The sequence below is a fragment of the Stegostoma tigrinum genome, chromosome 2, assembly GCF_030684315.1.
Source record: "Stegostoma tigrinum isolate sSteTig4 chromosome 2, sSteTig4.hap1, whole genome shotgun sequence".
Taxonomy (NCBI): Eukaryota; Metazoa; Chordata; class Chondrichthyes; order Orectolobiformes; family Stegostomatidae; genus Stegostoma; species Stegostoma tigrinum.
The window spans coordinates 154,326,154-154,347,246 of NC_081355.1; the positions used below are offsets into that span (position 1 = coordinate 154,326,154).

A 21,093-nucleotide genomic window follows, 5' to 3' on the forward strand; every position below is an offset into this window, starting at 1 on the left:
ATTCTAGCTCTCTTGAAATAAATGCTAACATTATATTTGCATTCCTAACTGCCAACTCAACCTGCATATTAACCTTAAGACAATCCTTGACTGGGACTCCTGAGTCCCTTTGTGCTTCAGATTTCTGAAACTTTTCCCCGTTTAGAAAATAGTCTGTGCCTCTACTCTTCCGACTTTATACATTCTCACCCAGTATCCCATCTGCCACATCTCTGCCTACTTTGCTAACCTGTTCAAGTCTTTCTGTGGCCTGCCAGCATCCTCTACGCTAACCTATTGCTCCACCTATCCTTACTTCATCTGCAAAGTTAGCAACAATGCTCTCAGTTCCTTCATCCGCATCATTGACATATAAAATGAACAGTTGTCCCAACACTGAACCCTGTGGGACTCCACTAGTCACATAGAACATAGAACAATACAGCGCAGAACAGGCCCTTCGGCCCTCGAGTTTGCGCCGACTTGTGAACTAATCTAAGCCCCTCCCCCTACACTATCCCATCACTGGCTGCCATTCTAAAAAAGACCCCTTTATCCCCACTCTCTGCCTTCGGCCAGTCAGTCACTCTTCTATCCATGCCAGTACCTTACCCCTAACACAGTGGGCTCTTATTTTGTTTAGCAGTCTCCTACATGGCATCTTGCCAAAGGCCTTCTGGAATCCAAATAGATCATCTCCACTGGTTCTCCTTTGTCTAACCTGCTCATTACCTCCTCAAAGATTTTTTTAACAGATTTATCAGACATGACCTCCCCTTAATGAAATCGTGTTGACTCTACCCTATTTTACGACGCACTTTCCAGTACTCTGCAATCTCATCCTTAACAATGGAATCTAAAATCGTACTAACGAAGGAGGTCAGGCTAACTGGCCAATAGTTTCCTGCGTACTACCTCCCTCCCTTCTGAAATGGAACTGTTACATTAGCCATTTTCCAGTCCTCTAGGACCCTCCTTGATATCAGTGATTCCTGAAAGATCACCACCAATGCCTTTTCAGAAGGTGCACGATAAGTCGACTCGGATTGGGCGTGGTGTTGCTGTGTAAGAAGCTGTGGGCAAGCACAGGGTCCCCAAGGTAGCTAGGTAATTCCAAAGGGTGAGATCTCCAAACATATTGCTTTTGTTTGTGGATAACGTGTCCCTGTGTGTGTGTGTTAATTGTGTAGGGTTTGTAACAATGAGCCACATCATGAACTTGGCTGGTTGTCTTCAACATGTTATAGGCGGTTACTTGTAATGATCAACCACAGGAGCCTGCACAGGGTTCTGATCGTTTATTTAAATATGCATAGAGACAGAGACCATTCCAAACGAGTTAGAATGGAAACTGGAGGAACAGAGGAAAATGCAGTAGCTTTGAATCATCTCCACCCATATAAGCATCCTGTTATCCAAATTCCAATCTCATTTCACACAAATTCTGAGCATTGGATTAAATTTGCTATTGTCTTCTTGCCCAATCAAGATTCCATTAATCTTTAGCTTGGCACTGTTATCCCCCATTCTACATCACTTCCCTCTTTCTACTTCCCTTGTGACTTCAAAGCCTCTGGGATTTTATTTTGCTAATAGTGGCTCTGTTTCGTACGATGTTCATGTGCAGAATCCTGCTGAAACTGGTCTTTAGGGTTTACGTGGGAATTATTCACTGCTACAGAAGAATAATTATTTAACCCCTGCTCCCCTAACCACAGTCATGAGTACCATTATTGCCACAGTTGGATTGTTCAACAAATGCTACTCAATTACAGAATCCATCACATTGTTTTTTGGGATTTGCAAGTATGGGCTGGTCGAGTACAGTCTGTGCTCTGCTAATTAGGAACTTGACTCAGTCAGCCAATTGCTGGGATGTATATTGGGAGTTTGGGAGTGTAGAGTTACTCGTTGCAATTGGTAATGTCATTTGAGATTTGGCTTTCTCATGTTTGTCCTGACGACTGCAAAGACCATGACCTTCGGCATTATCTGGTTTCAGTTCAATCCTTCCAAACTTCTTCCGTCTTTTCTGATTGGCTGTTGACACCTACAGGAAGCATCGATGTGATTGGCTCATTCGGGACACTGAGTACTTGGGTTACTCTTCTTGATGAGGTCATTGAGGAGGTCACGGAGCTTCCGCGAAATAGCAACCTGGAAACAAAGGAAGGACTTTCACTGTTGTGGCTCCCTTTCACACTGGGAGAGCATCCCAGGACCCTTCACAGCCCATAGGGTAAGAGCTGAGGCTCAACAGCCAATTTATACAAAGCAACCTGCCGTGGATAGCAATGTAACTGTATCATGACAGAGATAAACATTGACCCGGACACTCCTGTTTCGAGTTAGTGCTGCTGGCAGTGTCACTGTCCGGCTGATAGGACCCAGGGCTCTACTCCAATGTCCATTCTTAGTTCCTTCCTCATGAATGGCACAGGAAGCGTTGTCCTGGATTATATCCTCACGTGGAGATAGTATAGAGTCAGAGATAACACAGTGGGCCAGGCAGCATCAGAGGAAATGGGGTCTGAAGAAGAGTCCCGACCCGAAACGTCAGCTTTCCCGGTCCTCTGATGCTGCGTTTCTCCAGCTCCACACTGTGTCGTATCCTCGTGTCCCTGGAGTGGGAATCAAATCTATAGTTTACGGATTCCAGGGTGAGACCGCTAACCCACTGAGGAGCAACTAATCCAGATGCGGGTCATGGGGTCATTCCCCTACCACTGTGAGAAGTTTGGGAGTGAGCTTAAGAGGACCCCTGGTAAATAACCCCACCACCAGTTCTGGCTGAATTCCCATCTGCCAATACCCAAACCCGGAGTTTAAACTAGGGGGTGATCGGTGCCTGCGGAACAGAACCTGATAAAGGCCACATTTACTGTGAGGATCCTTCATTAACAACTGTCTAAAGTAGAACTTACAGCTGCAGGCTTCAGCTCTGACCTCATACCTGGTAGGGAACAGGATCCTGAAGATGCTTGTGTTTTGGAGCGAGGTTATCTAAGGAGTTCTGGGCATGCGTCCTGATCTCGGATGTTGTACAGAGGCTCTCAGAAAGCTAAATAAAACCCCAAAAACAGATGGTTAGGGATAGCCTGGATACTCGCGTGTTCCATCCCATTCATTTTACAGTCTCTTCATTGCAAAGCTAACCCAAAATCCATTACTGTTAAGGACAGCAAGGCACAGAGGCATAATCTACAGCACAGAAAAAGGACTTTTGGCCCATCACTTCTTGCCAGTCAATCCACTAGGGGTCAGAATTCAAGAAAAAGCCCTCACCCTGGCATTCCTTAAACAAAGGGATGGGCACACTATTCTTAGGGCATTTTAGGGGGCTCTTGCTCTAGATTGACCCAACGCTTTAGGTGCAGTGCTGTGTACGGTCGCGTACAGGGTGGGTTGTGTTTTATCACATCTGTAGCCCTCTCCCGCTGATTCCATTCACAATTCACTACATCAAGGTAGTGAAGAGGCACCTTGAGGAGTCAGGGGATGGGAGGTGCCAGGAAGATGCTGCTCTGACAACTCATCCACATCAAGGAAGACCGTGCATCTCAACAGTGGCGAAGGCTGTAGGGGGTGAGATGGTTCATTGTGAACTGACCCCCATCAACACAACCTGGTCACTAATCCATCCAGACTGAAGGCCCCAGTGTCCCCATCAGCCATAAAGTCAATGCTAACTTTCACCAGAGTCCATTTGCAAGGTCCACTGGCTGGGATGAACAGCTTTGGGGAGGGGATCATGAACCAGTGACTCCAGGTCAAGGGTCGGGACACAGGGAGAGAAGCATGAAGCTGATTGGATCTGTACTGGGACAGGGCAATTTGTCATGCAGCAGTATCTGTCATGGAGCATACCCTCTGCCCGCGCGAAATAGGGAAGGGGCTTGAAAAAGTGCTATAGAAATGCACTCTCTTCCAGGGCAGAGAATCCCATTCTGTGGGGCCACCACTGACACGGCCAAAGGAAAAGTTGCACATTTTGCAATATTAAAGCATCCCTGAATAATTTCTGGAATGACCATACTGTACCAGACGGATTATTGAAAGGCTCTGAACTGGCATTGTTAGCCTCAATGAGGGGAAAGAACAGTGGACTTCCAATAGCATCATTGCTATCAGCTCTTCTGCCTTGACCCTCAACTCCAATGAGGTCAAGGAAAGGTTCTAACCTGACCTTTGAACTCCGCCTTCCCAAAAGATGATGTTTCTTGGGAAGGGAGGGGTGGTAAATTCAGCGGGTGGTGGGACATGATTCCAATATCTGAGGAGGAACCTTCAAGGAAAGGTGAACACCATCAATGTGCCCAGCACTGCCTCAGTCTAACAGTGAGCTGTTTCAACAGACAGATAAGCCACACTGGGCCAGCCCAGATCCCACCTGTGTTACGTCATTGTTCATATCAAAGATCTAAATGTTGTCTGTATCACTCCAAACATGTGGGGATGATGGCTGCTGGATAGAACAACTTGTCCGATCAGTGACGAACAGGTTTTGTACACCTCACTAGAGGGGATATGGGTGGCTCAGTGGCTTAGCACTGCAGTCTCACAGCGCCAGGGACCCAGGTTCGATTTTAACCTCAGCGACTATCTATGTGCAGTTTGCACATTCTCCCCGTGTCTGAGTGGGTTCCCTCTGGGTGCTCCGGTTTCCGCACCCCCCCCCCCCCAACAACAGTCCAAAGTTGCGCAGGCTAGGCGCATTGGCAATGGGGGTTAGAGGTATATGGAAAGGAGCAGGGTCTGGGTGGGATGCTCTTCAAAGGGCTAGTGTGGACCGAATGGACTGAAGGGCCTGCTCCACACTATAGGGATTCTATGATTCTGATTAAGAAATGACCAGGCTATGACTATCACCAATAAGAGACAATTTAACCACCGCCCCTTGATAGTCAAAGGTGTTACCATCACTGAATCCCCCACTATCAACATCCTGGGGGTTATTGTTGACCAGAAACTCAACTGGACCCAACACATAAACAGTGACTGTAAGAGCAGGCCAGAAGCTGGGAATACTGCGGCGAGAAACTCACCTCCTGACCCCTCAACTCCTGTTCACATCTACAGCGGACAGGTCAGGAGTGTGATGGAATACTCCCCACTTGTCTGGATGGGTGCAGCCCCAAAAATACTCAAGAAGCTTGACACTGTCCAGGGCAATGCAGCCGCTTGATTAGCACCACATCCACAGCATTCACTCCCCCCACCACTGACACTCAGTAGCAGCAGTGTGTACCATCTACAAGATGCACTGCAGAAATTCACCAAAGACCCCCAGACAGCACCTTCCAAACCACTTGCATCTAGAAGGACTAGGGCAGTAGACATATGGGAACACCACCCCCTGCAAGTTCCCCTCCAAGCCACTTACCATCCTGACTTGGAAATATATCACCGTTCTTTCACTGTCGCTGGGTCAGAATCCTGGAACTCCCTCCCTAATGGCATTGCGGGTCAACCTACAGTAGTTGGACTGCAGCGGTTCAAGCAGGCAGCTCACCCCCACCTTCTCAAGAGACAACTAGGGATGGGTAATAGATTCTGGCCCTGCCAACGACACCCACATCCCGTGAACAAATTTTAAAAATGGCAAGATAACCCTGAATGGGCTGAATGGTCTCCTCCTGTCTGAACGGTCATATCGCGCCATGATCTGGAATTTGAGGCATGAACAGGGTGAATAGAAAGCAGGTGTTCCCCTTTAGTCAATAACAAGGAGGCATCATTTTAAAGTGTAAGGCAGGAGGGAATTTCACCCAGAGGGTAGTGGGGGATGGTCTGAGTGCAGTGCCTGGAAGGTTAGTTGAGGCAGAAAATCTCACAAAAACTTTAAAATGTATTCGGATGAGCTCTAACTTTCAAGGCTGAGGACCTAGTACAGGAAACGGATTAGTGTAGATTGTAGCATACTTCTGGTGGTACAGAATGATGGGCCAAAGGGCCTTTGCTGTACCTTCTGTATGAACCTCAGGGATTTGAGGATTGCTGTCTAATACAACGCTGTGAGCCATTCCCTGGAGAAAACCTCCAAGGCCTTTGGAAGAAACGGCCGCTGGAGGGGAAAGACTGAGTGAAATGGCTCAGTGAGGGAGTACCAGGAACAGCCTGTTGATGGGGCCATTGGTAGCTGGAGGTGGCCCATGGTACTGATCCCTCACCTGGCCGTGTTGGTAGTAAACCTGATGGAGGGTCCCCACTCGAGCAGCCGTCACCCGGAAACCAGCTTCTCTCCTGGTCAGAGCATGACACTCAATCTCCTCGTTGGCCTTTGGCTCAGGTTCCTTCAACAGAGTCAGGAGATCGAGGAAGGGGCTCCCTGAGGTGGGAGAGCGGGAGGACAAACGAGGGTGGGGAGAGGAGGAATCAAGGTTTGGGGGAGGGTGGGGAGAACAGGTGAGGGTTGAGGGGAACGGGGATAGTGGGGAAGGGGATGGGCATGTGGGGGTGACAGGAAAACAAGGGTAGTGAAGGAGAGAGGGAGGGGTGGAGGGAGGGAGGGGTGGAGAGAGGGAGGGGTAGAGAGAGGATGAGAAAGATGAGGTGGATCCATTGTTTTAGACTGATCGCTTATCATTCTCACTGTAAGACATTTCCCTGACATCAGTCTGGGTGTGACCGACATCCAGAAATAGAGACAGACAAGGCTGTACAGCTAACATAATGTTCAAGATTGAATATCTCTCTTCACCAAAAGGTACATTTATCCTTCTAAGCCCGTTGACCCCAGGTTTCTCTGTCTGTCCCTCTCTACAAACAGAAGTAGCAACTTGTCTCTTCAAGCCTGCTGCACCATTCAATAAGATCTGGGCTGATCTGAATTTAACCACTATTCCTTCTACGTTATCCCCTGACAATCTTTCATTCCCTCAGTAAACAAGAATCTATCTCCTTCTGCCTTAAAACTACTTAGAGATTCTGCTTCCACTACCTTTTGAGGAAGGGAATTCCAAAGACTCACAGCCCTCTGAGAGAGAAACATGTTCTTCGTCGCTGTTTGAAATGGGCACCCCCTTATTTTTAAACGATGACTTTTAGTTTCAGATTCTCCCATCCCAGCTGCTCAAGCCCCCTCAGGATCTCTCTGTTTCAGTCACCTCTGATTCTTCTGAACTCCTGAGGATACAGGCCCAGCTTTTCCTCTGACAGCTCGCTGAGGTTATGAGGACCAAGTGGAGGCAGTCTAGAGCCATGCTGTGCCACAGCAAGGTGCCAATGATGCTGGGGGGTGGAGGGAGGGGGGAATTTTCGGGGAAGCTGTTTCTTTCAGTTGACACCAGGTGAGTAGAGCGAGCAGTGACCAGGCTTCCTCTGTGCAACTGGGCTGCACTATGGCCTCCACAAGATTTCCGCCCTTGTTGTGGGAGGCGGCTGGATAGACAGATGGTGAAAAAGGGAGGGAGGAGGCTGTGCTTGGGGGGGGGGGGGGGTGGTGACCCTCACCCATTGCTCGGCGTAACCATTACTATCGTGGCATTCTAAATGCAAGTAAACGTCACATTTCCAATCAACCAATTCACCTGAGAAAATGGGAGTGCCGTTTCATTGAAGAGGTTTGGGAGTCTCTGGCCTAGAGGGCCCGAGGATATGAAGCTGCTCACTCGAATCCAGAACCCCTTCACATGGTTGATGTTTTGGGCTGAATTCTGCAGACTTGGTGGGGAGGGGGTGTCTGAGGATTATCCACTATCCCTGGCAAATCCCCCCCATATGCACCAGAGAATAGAATCCTGCACAGAATGATCCCAGTGTCTGAGAGAGCTGACCAAGAACAGCCTTGTACCATTCGAAATTCTAACAAGCTGTGGAGAGAGTCAAACCGGTTTAAAAAAAACATCGATCAGTGCATTTAACCTACATTTATCCCCCAACCCCCAGCTGCCGTTGCAGAGACCTGCAGCACAGACCTTAAACCCATCTGTGCTGGTGAATTAAAGCCAGCAAACCATCCCATGCACCTCTCACTTTCTCCTCAGACATCTGGGCAACATTTCGACTTGAAATGTTTCCCTTAATGTCAAGGTAAGAGGTGCAGCAGGTCTGCGTTTGATTGTACTGGGCTGTTTTTGATTGATGCCCACTGTGCTTAACTAGTTAAGCCTAGGGGTGGACTCAAAAGTTTAAAAAAAATCTGGAGTTGCAGAGATGCCGGTGGTGGACAGGGGAGACCAGGTCAGAAATCACACGACATCACATTGTAGACCAGCATGCTTATTTGAAATCACAAGCTTTTGAGGCATTGCCCCTTCATCAATTACTTTCCCTGACAAGGGAGCAATGCTCCGAAAGCCTGTGATTTCAAATAAATCTGGAGTTGCTGGAAGGTAGAGCTTCAAATGTGGACCAGACATTCTAAAACATTGAGGAATAAAATGTTGTTACGCAACAAAAAACTCGTGTTGGGTCAGTGTAACTCCATCAGGTTCTTCCAGCTACAACACTGGTATCTACCTGACAATGTGGAAAATTGCCCAAGTACGTCCTGTGAACAAAAAGTAGGACAAATCCAACCTGGTCTATTGTCGCCCCATCAGTTTCCTCTCGATCATTGGTAAAGTGATGGAAGGTGTCAGTAACAGGGCTATCAGGCAGCACCTGCTCAGCAATATCCTGCTCAGTGACACCCAGTTTGGGTTCCGCCAGGGCCACTCAGCTCCCGATCTCATTACAGCCTTAGTCCAAACATGGACAAATGAGTTGGGTTCCAGAGGTGAGGTGAGAGTGACAGCCCATGGGCGGTGGGGTGGGGCTACTGGAGCCAGTCATTATTCCCAGTTCCTCGGTCTCCTGACTCAGGCCTGTGCTGATTCTCACCGTCAGGGCCGTACAGTCTGTAAACGGCTTTCTTTCCCGGGAGAGTCATTTTCCCTTCGTCTTCCGTCACTTTGACCCGAGCTTTTCCATCGACCTGGCTCAGCTGCAGGGTAAAGAGCAGTGAGTGTTAGATCCCAGTGCAAGGGTCGGGACTTAGGGAGGTCCCAGATCCCAGATTTGTGTTTGTTAGGGAAGTGAACAGCTAAGATATCTGCCATCGGTCAGTGAATCCAAACAATGACAGCTCACAAGGGACAAATCTCTCTTAATCTCAAATCAGAGGAGATCTGTCACAGGGATCGGTCTGAGGACAGAGCTGCATCATGGAGATTGGTCTGAGGATGGAGCTCCATCGCAGGGATCAGTCTGAATCACAATTCCGTCATGAGCATCGGTCTAAGGATAGAGCTCCATCATAGGGATTGGTCTGAGGATGGAGCTCCATCACAGGGATCGGAATAGGGACTTAGGTCGATTACAGCCATCGGTCCAAGCAGAGAGGTCCATCGGTCTAGGTATGGAGCTCCATTGCAGGGACTGGTATGAGGATGGAGCTCCATCACAGGGATTGGTCTGAAGAGAGGCAGCTCAGTTACAAGAATTGGTCTGGGAATGGACCTCCATCACGGGGATCAGTCTGAGGACAGAGCTCCATCACAGGGATCTATCCAGGGACAGAGGTCTGTCACAGGGATCAGTCCAAGTATGAAGCTCTGTCATAGGGATCGGTCCAAGCAAAAGCTCCGTCATAAGGATCAGTCTGAGTGCAGAGCTCCATGGCTGGGACCAGTCTGATGTCATGTGACTCCAGACCCACAGCCATTGGCTGACTCTGAAAAATCTCCTGAAACAGGTGACCAAAGGGAAGATCAAAGGGCAGCCACACACGGACAGCAAACAGCGATTCTCATGCCCCGTATAACAACAATGGAGAGTGTAGGTTCCCACTCTTTTAATGTGCAGCATTCAACATCTCACTCTGTACCTTATAGACACAGCCCAGGGATGGCTGTAATGGGCACGTCACCAGGTTAGTGCCCACACCGATACAGTCCACTTCGTTATCCTGTAATAGAACAAACTGGGCAATTAATACATCAGGGGCTCAGAGAGATTAGAATGAGGGCAGTAGAAGGTGTCAGACTGTGCAGTCTCACTATTCCTTTGTCCCTGTCTCACTACTGCCCCTGTCCCTGTCTCACTCACCCCCCGTCCCTGTCTCACTCACCCCCCCGTCTTTGTCTCGCTCCCTCCCATCCCTGTCTCACTCACCCCCTGTCCCTGTCTCACTCACCCCCTGTCCCTGTCTCACTCACCCCCCCTCCCTGTCTCACTCACCCCCCCTCCCTGTCTCACTCACCCCCTGTCCCTGTCTCACTCACCCCCTGTCCCTGTCTCACTCACCCCCCCTCCCTGTCTCACTCACCCCCTGTCCCTGTCTCACTCACCCCCCGTCCCTGTCTCACTCGCCCCCTGTCCCTGCCTCACTCACGGCCTGCACCTGTCTCACTCACCCCCTGTCCCTGACTCATTCTTCCCCCGTCTTTGTCTCACTCCCTCCCATCCCTATCTCACTCACCCCCCATCCCTATCTCACTCACCCCTCCGTCCCTGTCTCACTCATCCCCCGTCTCTGTCTCACACACCGCCTGTCCCTGTCTTATTCAACCCCCCCCGTCTCACTCACCCACTGTCCCTGACTCACACTCACCCACTGTCCCTGTCTCACACTCCCCCTGACACTGTCTCACTCTCCACCCCCACCGTCCCTCTCTCACTCCCCTGCATCCCGTTATCACTCTGACCTGTTGCTGTAAGTCAATGAGATCATTCAAACTGATGCTGTTGCTGATGATGATGGGTACAGCTGCGAGCCAGGAGACCCCGAATCTGTGGACGAATAACCTTGTGTTTGTGAGCAGTTCATTGGAAGAGGCGCTGAGGTAGATTTGTGAACGACCATGAGAGGGTGTGGGGAGTGTGAGGATGAGACTTACTGGTTAGCACAGGTCCGTAGGCAGCCCCGTATCCTGAGTGACTGCTCGAGCAGGTCACCACTGTCCAGCCGCAGACCCCTCGCCCTGTAGCCCAATTCGTGGAGGGCCAGGGAAACAGCACAGAAGTTGGGCACTCCGCTGCTGTGAGGGAACAAGGGGAGAACTCCATGAGGAACTGACACTCTTCATCTTCACTACCATCCAGCCCAGAGTGAGCAGGACCCACACCCCATCAACCCCTCTCCACGTCAGGGGCAATGACAGGACTCACACCCCATTACCCTTGGCATATCAGGGCCAATGGTGGGACCCACACCCCATCACCCCCTGCATATCAGGGGCAATGGTAGGACCCACACCCCATCAACCCCTGCATATCAGGGGCAATGGTGGGACCCACACCCCATCAACCCCTGCATATCAGGGGCAATGGTAGGACCCACACCCCATCACCCCCTGCATATCAGGGGCAATGGTAGGACCCACACCCCATCACCCCCTGCATATCAGGGGCGACGGTAGGACCCACACCCCATCACCCCCTGCATATCAGGGGCGACGGTAGGACCCACACCCCATCACCCCCTGCATATCAGGGGCAATGGTAGGACCCACACCCCATCAACCCCTGCATATCAGGGGCGACGGTAGGACCCACACCCCATCACCCCACCAAACCCTCACAGGACAGGGGCAATGGAGAACCTGTGGAATTCTCAACCACAGAAAGAAGTTGAGGCCAAAAGCATTAAATATTGTCGAGAGAGTTAGCTATTGTTCTTAGGGCTAAAGGATCAAAGTGTATGGGGAGAAAGCAGGAGCAGGGATTGAGTTGGATGATCAGCCATGATCATACTGAATAGTGCTGCAGGCTGGAGGGACCCAAAGGCCTCCTCTCGCCCCCATTTTCTATATTTCTAATCCCAGCAGGTACTGGATTACAGGAGAAGGGTTGCACTGACACCATTAGTCAGTCAAATGCTTCTTGCACCGGGATCATCGGAACAGATTTTCCCAGCTTTCCAGGCAGAGGCCACAGATGGCAAGAGCTGGTGGAGAGCCAGTGCCACTGTGCTGCTCATGGACAGATGTCCTCTTGTCTGAAAGCCAATTGAGCCATGTGAGTGGGAATTAAGGGCATCTTCCCACCACCGTTCCCCTGTTGCCCTCTTCCCCGTGAGGTACCCCAGTACCAACTGTGAGTAGTGTCCATCCCTCACCATACTCCATATCTCTAACCCCTTACAGTGTATTCCCCCATGTAAGGACAAAGACCTGGTTAGGCACAGGAAGAGCCCATTAGAACCCGCCAGCCCGCACCAACTCTTTGTGGAGCTGTACAAATAGTTCCTGGATCGAGAGAGTGGGCGATTATCCTTGGCACGTCAAAAACTTCCTCATCTGCCTAGTCTCAGAATTAAGGGGCATTAATTTAAGACTGAGGTGAGGAGGAATTTCTTCTCTCGAGGGTGGTGACTCTTTGGAAATCTTTGCCACAGAGAGCCGTGGGGACGGAGTCCTGGCCAATATTTAAGTCTGAGACAGAGAGATTCGTGAACAGTCGGGGAATCAAGGGTGACAGGGAACAGGCAGGAAAATGGATGTGTATGGTTTAGGAAGCTGACTTCTTTCAGGGCCCATGAAGAATATAAAGAAAGCAGGAAAGAGCTCAAGCAGGGGATCGAGAGAGCAAGAAGGGGCCACGAAATGACCCTGGCAAGTAGAGTTAAAGAGAATTCCAAGGCATTCTATAGATACACTAAAAACAAGAAGATAAATAGCGAGAAGATTATAGGAAATAAGATTATAAGAAATAGGATCAAGAGTAGGCCATTCGGCCCATTGATCCTGCTCTGCCATTCAATAGGATCATGGCTGATCCAATGCTGTTCATGCCCATGTAGAACTCAAGGATAAAGGAGGGAACTTGTGTTTGGAGTCCGACAATGTGGGTGAGATCCTAAATGAGTGTTGTGCATTGGTATTCACCCAGGAGAAGGATATGGAGGGTAGTGAAATTTGTGTGCAGCGTGCTCATGTGCTCAGGCACTTTGAGATCAAGAAAGAAGTGGTGTTGGGTGTCTTGAAGAGCATTAATTTGGATAAGTCTACAAGGTCCGATGGTATCCACCCCAGGTTACTGAGACAGGCAAGAGAAGAGATTACTGGGGCCTTGACCAAGATCTTTGTACCTTTGCTAATCGCTGAAGAGGTCCCAGAGGACTGGCAAGTAGCTAATGTTGTTCCTCTGCTCAGGAAGGGAAATAAGGATAATCCAGGGAAATCCAGGCCAGTAAGTCTCATTTCGGTGGTTGGGAAGCTATTGGAGAGAATTCTTAAGGGTGGGATTTATACGCATTTGGGAAAGCATGGCCTACAATATGGCTTTGTGAGGGGCAGAACATGTCTTACTGAAATTTTCGAGGAGGTGATGAAGATGATCAGTGAGGGTTGGGCAGTGGATGTTGTCTACGTGGATTTTAATATGGCTTTCAACAAGGTGGGATTTCATAGGGGGTTCATCCAGAAGATTAAGCTGTGTGGGATCCACGGTGACTTAGCTGAGTAGATTCAGAATTGGTTTGACCGTAGAAGACAGAGTGTAGTGGTGGAAGGAGGATAACAAAGTGTGAAGCTGGATGAACACAGCAGGCCCAGCAGCATCTTCGGAGGACAAAAGCTGATGTTTCAGGCCTAGACCCTTCATCAGAAAAAGGGGGATGGGGAGAGGGTTCTGAAATAAATAGGGAGAGAGGGGGAGGAGGATCGAAGATGGATAGAGGAGAAGATAGATGGAGAGGAGACAGATAAGTCAAAGGGTTGGGGATGGAGCCTGTAGAGGTCAGAGTAGGTAGGGAGGTAGGGAGGGGATAGGTCAGTCCGGGGAGGATGGACAGGTCAAGGGGGTGGGATGAGGTTAGTAGGTAGGAAATGGAGGTGTGGCTTGAGGTGGGAGGAGGGGATGGGTAAGAGGAAGAACAGGTTAGGAAGGCGGGGACGAGCTGGGCTGGTTTTGGGATGCAGTGGGGGGAGGTGAGATTTGGAAGCTTGTGAAATCAACATTGGTACCATTGGGCTGCAGGGTTCCCAAGCGGAATATGAGTTGCTGTTCCTGCAACCTACGGGTGGCACCATTTTGGCACTGGACGCCCATGATGGACATGTCATCTGAGGAATGGGAGGGGGAGATGAAATGTTTTGCGACTGGGAGGTGCAGTTATTTAGTGCGAACCGAGCATAGGTGTTCTGCAAAGCGGTCTCCAAGCCTCCGCTTGGTATCCCCAATGTAGAGGAAGACACACCGGGTACAGTGGATACAGTATACCACATTGGCAGATGTGCAGGTGAATATCTGCTTGATGTGGAAAGTCATCTTGGGGCCTGGGATGGGGGTCAGGGAGGAGGTGTGGGGGCAAGTGTAGCACTTTCTGCGGTTGCAGGTGAAGGTGCCGGGTGTGGTGGGGTTGGAGGGGAGTGTGGAGCGGACAAGGGAGTCACGGAGAGAGTGGTCCCTCCGGAAAGCAGACAAGGGTGGGGATGGAAAAATGTGGTGGGGTCGGATTGTAGATGGCGGAAGTGTCAGAGGATGATTCGTTGGATCCGGAGGTTGGTGGGGTGGTACATGAGGACGAGGGGATTCTCTTTTAGCGGTTATTGCGGGGGCAGGGTGTGAGGGATGATTTGCAGGAAATGCAGGAGACATGGCCGAGGGCGTTCTCGACAACTGTGGCGGGGATGTTGTGGTCCTTGAAGAACGAGGACATCTGGGATGTACGGGAGTGGAATGCCTCATCCTGGGAGCTGATGCGGTTGAGGTGAAGGAATTGGGAATGGGGATGGCATTATTGCAGGAAGGTGGGTGGGAGGAGGTGTATTCTAGGTAGCTGTGGGAGTCGGTGGGCTTGAAATGGACATCAGTTTCAAATTCTATCCCCTATTCCCAATTCCTTTGACTTGAGTCAAAATGCCGTTGGGTGGGTTAGTAAGTTTGCAGATAATATAAAGATCGATGGAGTTGTGGGTAGTATCGAAGGTTGTCAAAGGCTACAGCAGGATATAGATCAGTTGCAGATATGGGCAGAGAAATGGCAGATGGAGTTTGATCCAGGTAAGTGTGGGGTGCTGCACTTTAGAAGATAAAGTGTTAAGGAAAAGTATATAGTTATTGACAGGACCTTGTATAGCATTGATGTACAGAGAGATCTTGGGGTTCAGACCCAGGGGAGGCAATGACCTAGTGGTATTATCACTGGAGTGTTAATCAGAGACCTAGATAATGTTCTGGGGACCTGCGTTCGAATCGCACCACAACAGATGGTGGAATTTGAATTCAATAAAAATATCTGGAATTAAGAGTCTAATGATGACCCTGAGCCCATTGTCAATTTTTAGAAAAAACCCATCTGGTTCACTAATGTCCTTTAGGGAAGGAAACTGCCATCTTTACCTGGTCTGGTCTACATGTGACTCCAGACCCACAGCAATGTGGTTGATTCTGAACTGCCCTCTGGGCAATTAGGGATGGGCATTAAATGCTGCCCAGTCAGGGACATCCTTATCCTGTGAATGAATAAAGGAAAAAGTAAGTCCATAGCTCCCTAAACGTGGTCACAGAAGCGGATAGGGTGGTAAAGAAGGCATATGGCATGCCTGCCTTTATTGGATGGGGATTTGAGAGTCAGCATGTCACGTTGCAGCTTTATAAGACTTTGGTTAGGCTCACTTAAGAGTATTTTGTTCAGTTCTATTTGCCACAGTACAGGAAGGGTGTGGAGGCTTTGGAGAGGGTGCAGAAGGGGTTTACCAGGATGCTGCCTGGTTTAGAGGGTCTGAGCTATAAGGAGAGGCTAGAAAAACCTCGGATTGTTTTCCCTGAAATGGCGCAGGCTGAGGGGAGACATGAAGTCTATAAAATTATGAGATGCCAAACCTTCTATCCAGAGTTGAAATGTCTAATACTAGGGGGCATGCATTTAAGGTGAGAGGGGGAAGTTCAAAGGAGATGTGAGGGGCTGTTCTTTTACACGAAGAGTGGTAGGAATTGGGAATGCGCTGCTGGGGGTGATGGTGGAGGCAGATACGATAGGGACATTTAAAGGGCTTTTAGATAAGCACAAATATGCAAGGAGTGGAGGGGTATGGACCGAGGGCAGGCAGAAGGGATTAGTTTAATTTGGTGTCATGCTAGACGCACCATCGTGAGCTGAAGGGCCCTTTCCTGTGCTGTACTGTCCTATGTTCTATGTTCCATGTTCTACATAGGCATGAACAGCATTGGATCAGCCATGATCCTATTGAATGGCAGAGCAGGATCAATGGGCCGAATGGCCTACTCTTGATCCTATTTCTTATAATCTTAAATAACCCCACCCTACTGCCTTTCCTCTATAACCCTGCATTTCCTCTCATCACCCCTTTGGGGAGCGGTTTACTGGATTAAATACGAGTTTTCTTTTTAAGAAAAGATAATGGAGAAAATGACCACTAAGGAGTGTGCAGAATGGGGGTGACACAGTGAGTCTGTGGTTAGCGCTGCTGCTTCACAGCCCCATGGAGTTTGCACATTCTCCCTGCGTCTGTGTGGGTTCCCTCCGGGTGCTCCAGCTTCCTCCCATAGCCCAAAGATGTGCAGGTTAGGTGAACTGGCCATGGGAAATGCAGGATTACAGAGCATAGGGCAGGGGAGTGAGGCTGGGTGGAATGGTCTTTGGAGGGTCAGTTTGGACTCGATGGGCCGAATGGCCTGATTCCGCACTATAGTGATTCGATGATGGTTCCAGGCCCAGGATATCAAAAGAAATAGATAGGGAAATTCTTGATATCCCAGTGATAATCTTCCAAACTGTCTCAATTCAGGAACTGCCCTGAATTCAATTAGAAAATCCCCAATCTCACTACAGTATTGGAGAACGGTGGGTGGGCAGGGAGCGGGGGAGCGGAACAAGAACTTTCCAGATCCATATGCTACTTATGGGCAGCTATGTATGAACTGGGAGCAGGCCATTCAGCCCCTTTGAGCCTATCCCACCTGAGGAGAAGATCATGGCTGAGGTGATCTGTGGCCTCAACTCCACTTTCCCATGATCCTCTGACTCTAATGCCCATCCCCACCTTAAATGTATGCAAGGAGCCCGCCTCAGGAGAAGGGAGTTCCATAGACTCTGTTTGAAACATGAGAAAGCTCCAACAGTGCAGAACAATGCAGAGTTGTGGAAGCATGGAATGCGTTGCCAGCAGCAGTTGTGGAAGCAAGGTCATTGGGGTCATTTAAGAGACTGCTGGACATGTATATGGTCACAGAAATTTGAGGGTGCATACATGAGGATCAATGGTCGGCACAACATTGTGGGCTGAAGGGCCTGTTCTGTGCTGTACTGTTCTATGTTCTAACTCCCATCAGCCTTGACTGTGGTTCCCCAGGCCGCAGAGCGGGCCCTGACCCCATAACCTTTGACCTCTGACACAGGACCCCCCCAAGCTTTAGGTGATGAGCTGGCCAGTCACCAATCCCCCAACACCGTGGTTACTGTTTGAGATGACCTGCTGTCTGCCCACCGCTGTAAGAGACTGTGCCCAGTGGATACCTCAGAAGAAAAATGACCAACTCCACTCTCTACCTCATTACGCTGTACGAGTCGACCAGGGCGATGAAGTGTCCCGGGTAAGTCATGGCGTAGGAGATGAAGGCTGCAAACTCCGAGGAATTGGTTCGATTCTGAGGCATTTGGAGAAGGTGGCAGACCTGAAAGAGCCACTTCTCGCACAGAGAGACAAAATTCACCTCCGGCTCTCCCTCAGATGCAGGTTTCAAAGTCTGTTAGCAGATGAAAGGGGACAAAAAAGTTGTTGTGAATTCCCACATTGGAAATGTGGTAGTTTTTCAGGCATGACACAGACTACTAAAGGGCCCAAGGTGTGGCCAACTGTAGAAATGCTACAGCCACGGAAGCACACCAATGCCTCTAATTCCTCAGGAGGTGAAGGAAATTCAGCATGTCCACAACTCATCAATTTCTATAGATGTACCATAGAATGCATCCAATCTGGATGCATCACAGTGATTTAGAACATAGAACATTACAGCACAGTACAGGCCCTTCAGCCCTCGATGTTGTGCCAACCTGTCATACCGATCTCAAGCCCATCTAACCTACACTATTCCATGTACGTCCATATGCTTATCCAATGACGACTTAAATGTACCTAAAGTTGGCGAATCTACTACCATTGCAGGCAAAACGTTCCATTCCTTTACTACTCTCTGAGCAAAGAAACTACCTCTGACATCTGTCCTATATCATTCACCCCTCAATTTAAAGCTATGCCCCCTCGTGCTCGCCGTCACCATCCTAGGAAAAAGGCTCTCCCTATCCACCCTATCTAACCCTCTGATTATTTTATATGTTTCAATTAAGTCACCTCTCAACCTCCTTCTCTCTAATGAAAACAGCCTCAAGTACCTCAGCCTTTCCTCGTAAGACCTTCCCTCCATACCAGGCAACATCCTAGTAAATCTCCTCTGCACCCTTTCCAAAGCTTCCACATCCTTCTTATAATGCGGTGACCAGAACTGTACACAATACTCTAAGTGCGGCCGCACCAGAGTTTTGTACAGCTTCACCATAACCTCTTGGTTCCGGAACTCGATCCCTCTATTAATAAAAGCTAAAACACTGTATACCTTCTTAACAGCCCTGTCAACCTGGGTGGCAACTTTCAAGGATCTGTGTACATGGATATCGAGATCTCTCTGCTCATCTACACTACCAAGAATCTTAATTTTGGCCCAGTACTTTGCCTTCTGGTTACTCCTACCAAAGTGCATCACCTTACACTTGTCTGCATTAGACTCCATTTGCCACCTCTCTGCCCAGCTCTGCAGCTTATCTATGTCTCTCTGCAACCCACAGCATCCTTCGTCACTATCCACAACACGACCGACCTTAGTGTCGTCTGCAAATTTACTAACCCATCCTTCTACGCCCTCATCCAGGTCATTTATAAAAATGACAAACAGCAGTGGACCCAACACCGACCCTTGCGGTACACCACTAGTAACTGGTCTCCAGGATGAACATTTCCCATCAACTACCACCCTCTGTCTTCTTTCAGCAAGCCAATTTCCGATCCAAACTGCTATGTCTCCCAAAATTCCATTCCTCCACATTTTGTACAATAGCCTGCTGTGGGGAACTTTATTGAATGCCTTGCTGAAATCCATATACACCACATCAACCGGTTTACTCTCATAAATGGGAACTGCAGATGCTGGAGAATCCAAGATAACAAAGTGTGGAGCTGGATGAACACAGCAGGACAAGCAGCATCTCAGGAGCACAAAAGCTGACGTTTCAGGCCTAGACCCTTCATCAGAGAGGGGGATGGGGAGAGGGTTCTGGAATAAATAGGGAGAGAGGGGGAGGCGGACCGAAGATTACAAGAGAGTTGCAGTGGGAGAGAGATTGCATCACAGTTTGGTATGACAACTGCTCTGTCCAAACCTGCAAGAAATTACAGAGAGTTGTGAATGTAGCCCAGTCCATCACTCAAACCTTCCATCCACTGACTCCATCTACACACCCCACTGCCTCAGGAAAGCAGCCAACATCATCAAAGACCCCTCCCACCCTGGTTAGACTCTCTTCCACCTTCTTACATTGAGCAGAAGGTACAAAAGTTTGAAAACACATTACAACAGATTCAAGAACATTTCTTCCCTACTGTTATCAGACTTATGAACGGACCACCCATGTATCAGAGTTGTTCCTTCTCTGCACGTTCTCTGTTGCTGTAACACTATGTTCTGCATTTTGTTCTATTATCCTGATTTACTTATGTAAGATATGAGATGGTACTGAAAAAAACATCGAGGAAGAACGATGAACAAAACCATTTGATATATCTAACTGAATCTTTTTAGCTCGGACAACCAGCAGATTATCTCATCAGAGAGAGGCTCTTCTTGAGCATGCAAGATCCTTTCATGAGAACATGTCTACTGTGAGAAGAGAAACATAATCTCAAACTATTGATACGCGCAGCATCCCTGAGCTTATCAATCGTCTGCTACCGCTCATTAATGGAGAAACAGATGAGGTTTTGCAATACACTGAGAGATATTCTAGGTCCAGAGAATAAGATGTTGAAAAACATCTTATTGCAGTAAAGCCAACTGAAAGACCAAGGCCAGATGTCCTCCAGCTCAGGCTGAAAGTCAAGGAGCTGGAAAAGACAGTGAACAAATTGCACTGATTGGATTAGCAGCATTGTGCCGCTGACAACATGATGCACTGAAGCTGCTGCAAGTTAAGGACACTGATGACGTGCTGACAGAGAACCCGTGGCTGTGTGGGGTGGCATCAAGAACACGCTGCTGAGGTTTCCTGGAGAGGGAGCTTAGCGGCAGCCTCATCAAAGTATGTTTAACTTTTAACTTTGTTCCTTTATTTTTCTAGTTTATATTAAAAAGGACCTTATTGTTAACTATTATATTTCTTCATTTTTCTATTTATTCTATGGAGGTAATGCTTACATTTTAAAAATTGTTTCATTTACTACTTTGTACCTAAAGGTTTTGTACGTAAGTACCTAAATAGCTCAGAAAGCCCAGTGGGTGGTGACAGCATACGCTTCACTGTACTGCTATACTTCTGTACTCAAGTACGTTGACAATAAAGTCTAAATCTAAAAAGCGAGAAAAGCAGAAACCCAGATTCTAACAAGGTGAGATGCAAGCAGAATCATAATTTTTTAGATTCGTGAGCTACCTTGCCTAATTTGCCCTCAGAGTATAAACTCATGGGCGAGCTCACTGCTAAGGATGTGCAATGGTGCTGGGGCACAGGACAAAGGAGCCATAGAGTCAGAGAGCCATGCAGCAGGGAGACCTGTTAGCAGATGAAAGGGGGCAAAAAAAGTTGTTGTGAATTCAGGCCAAATATAATCCCAGCCTAAACTAATTCCACCTGCCAGCATTTGACCCATATACCGCCAAATGTTTTCTATTCATGTACTTATCTAAATGTCTTTTAAATATTGTAACTGTATACACACCTACCACTTCCTCAGGAAGTTCATTCTACATGCAAACCACCCTCTGTGTAAAAAACTTGCCCCATGTCTTTTTCAAATCTCTCTCCTCTCACCTTAGAAATGTGTCCCCTACCCTTGAAATTCCCCCATTCTAGGGAACACTCACCCACCATTAGCCCTATCTATACTCCTCGTGACTTTATATGTGTCCAGAAGGTCACTTCTCAGCCTCCTACACTCCAATTAAAAAAAAAGACCCAGC

General features: G+C 48.6%; 1 protein-coding gene across 1 annotated transcript in view; it reads right to left on the bottom strand.

The window, feature by feature from the left end:
• Positions 1 to 1,262: 1,262 nt before the first annotated feature.
• Positions 1,263 to 21,093, bottom strand: part of naprt (nicotinate phosphoribosyltransferase) — a 38,848-nt gene continuing 19,017 nt past the window's right edge. The window contains exons 6-13 of the mRNA XM_059642232.1: positions 17,417 to 17,613; positions 10,800 to 10,940; positions 10,608 to 10,692; positions 9,788 to 9,868; positions 8,803 to 8,905; positions 6,150 to 6,307; positions 2,933 to 3,040; positions 1,263 to 2,136 (exon numbers count right to left, since the gene is read on the bottom strand). Of these exons, the coding sequence (XP_059498215.1) occupies positions 2,056 to 2,136; positions 2,933 to 3,040; positions 6,150 to 6,307; positions 8,803 to 8,905; positions 9,788 to 9,868; positions 10,608 to 10,692; positions 10,800 to 10,940; positions 17,417 to 17,613 (954 nt within the window). The 3' untranslated portion in view covers positions 1,263 to 2,055. The remainder of the gene's footprint in view (positions 2,137 to 2,932; positions 3,041 to 6,149; positions 6,308 to 8,802; positions 8,906 to 9,787; positions 9,869 to 10,607; positions 10,693 to 10,799; positions 10,941 to 17,416; positions 17,614 to 21,093) is intronic.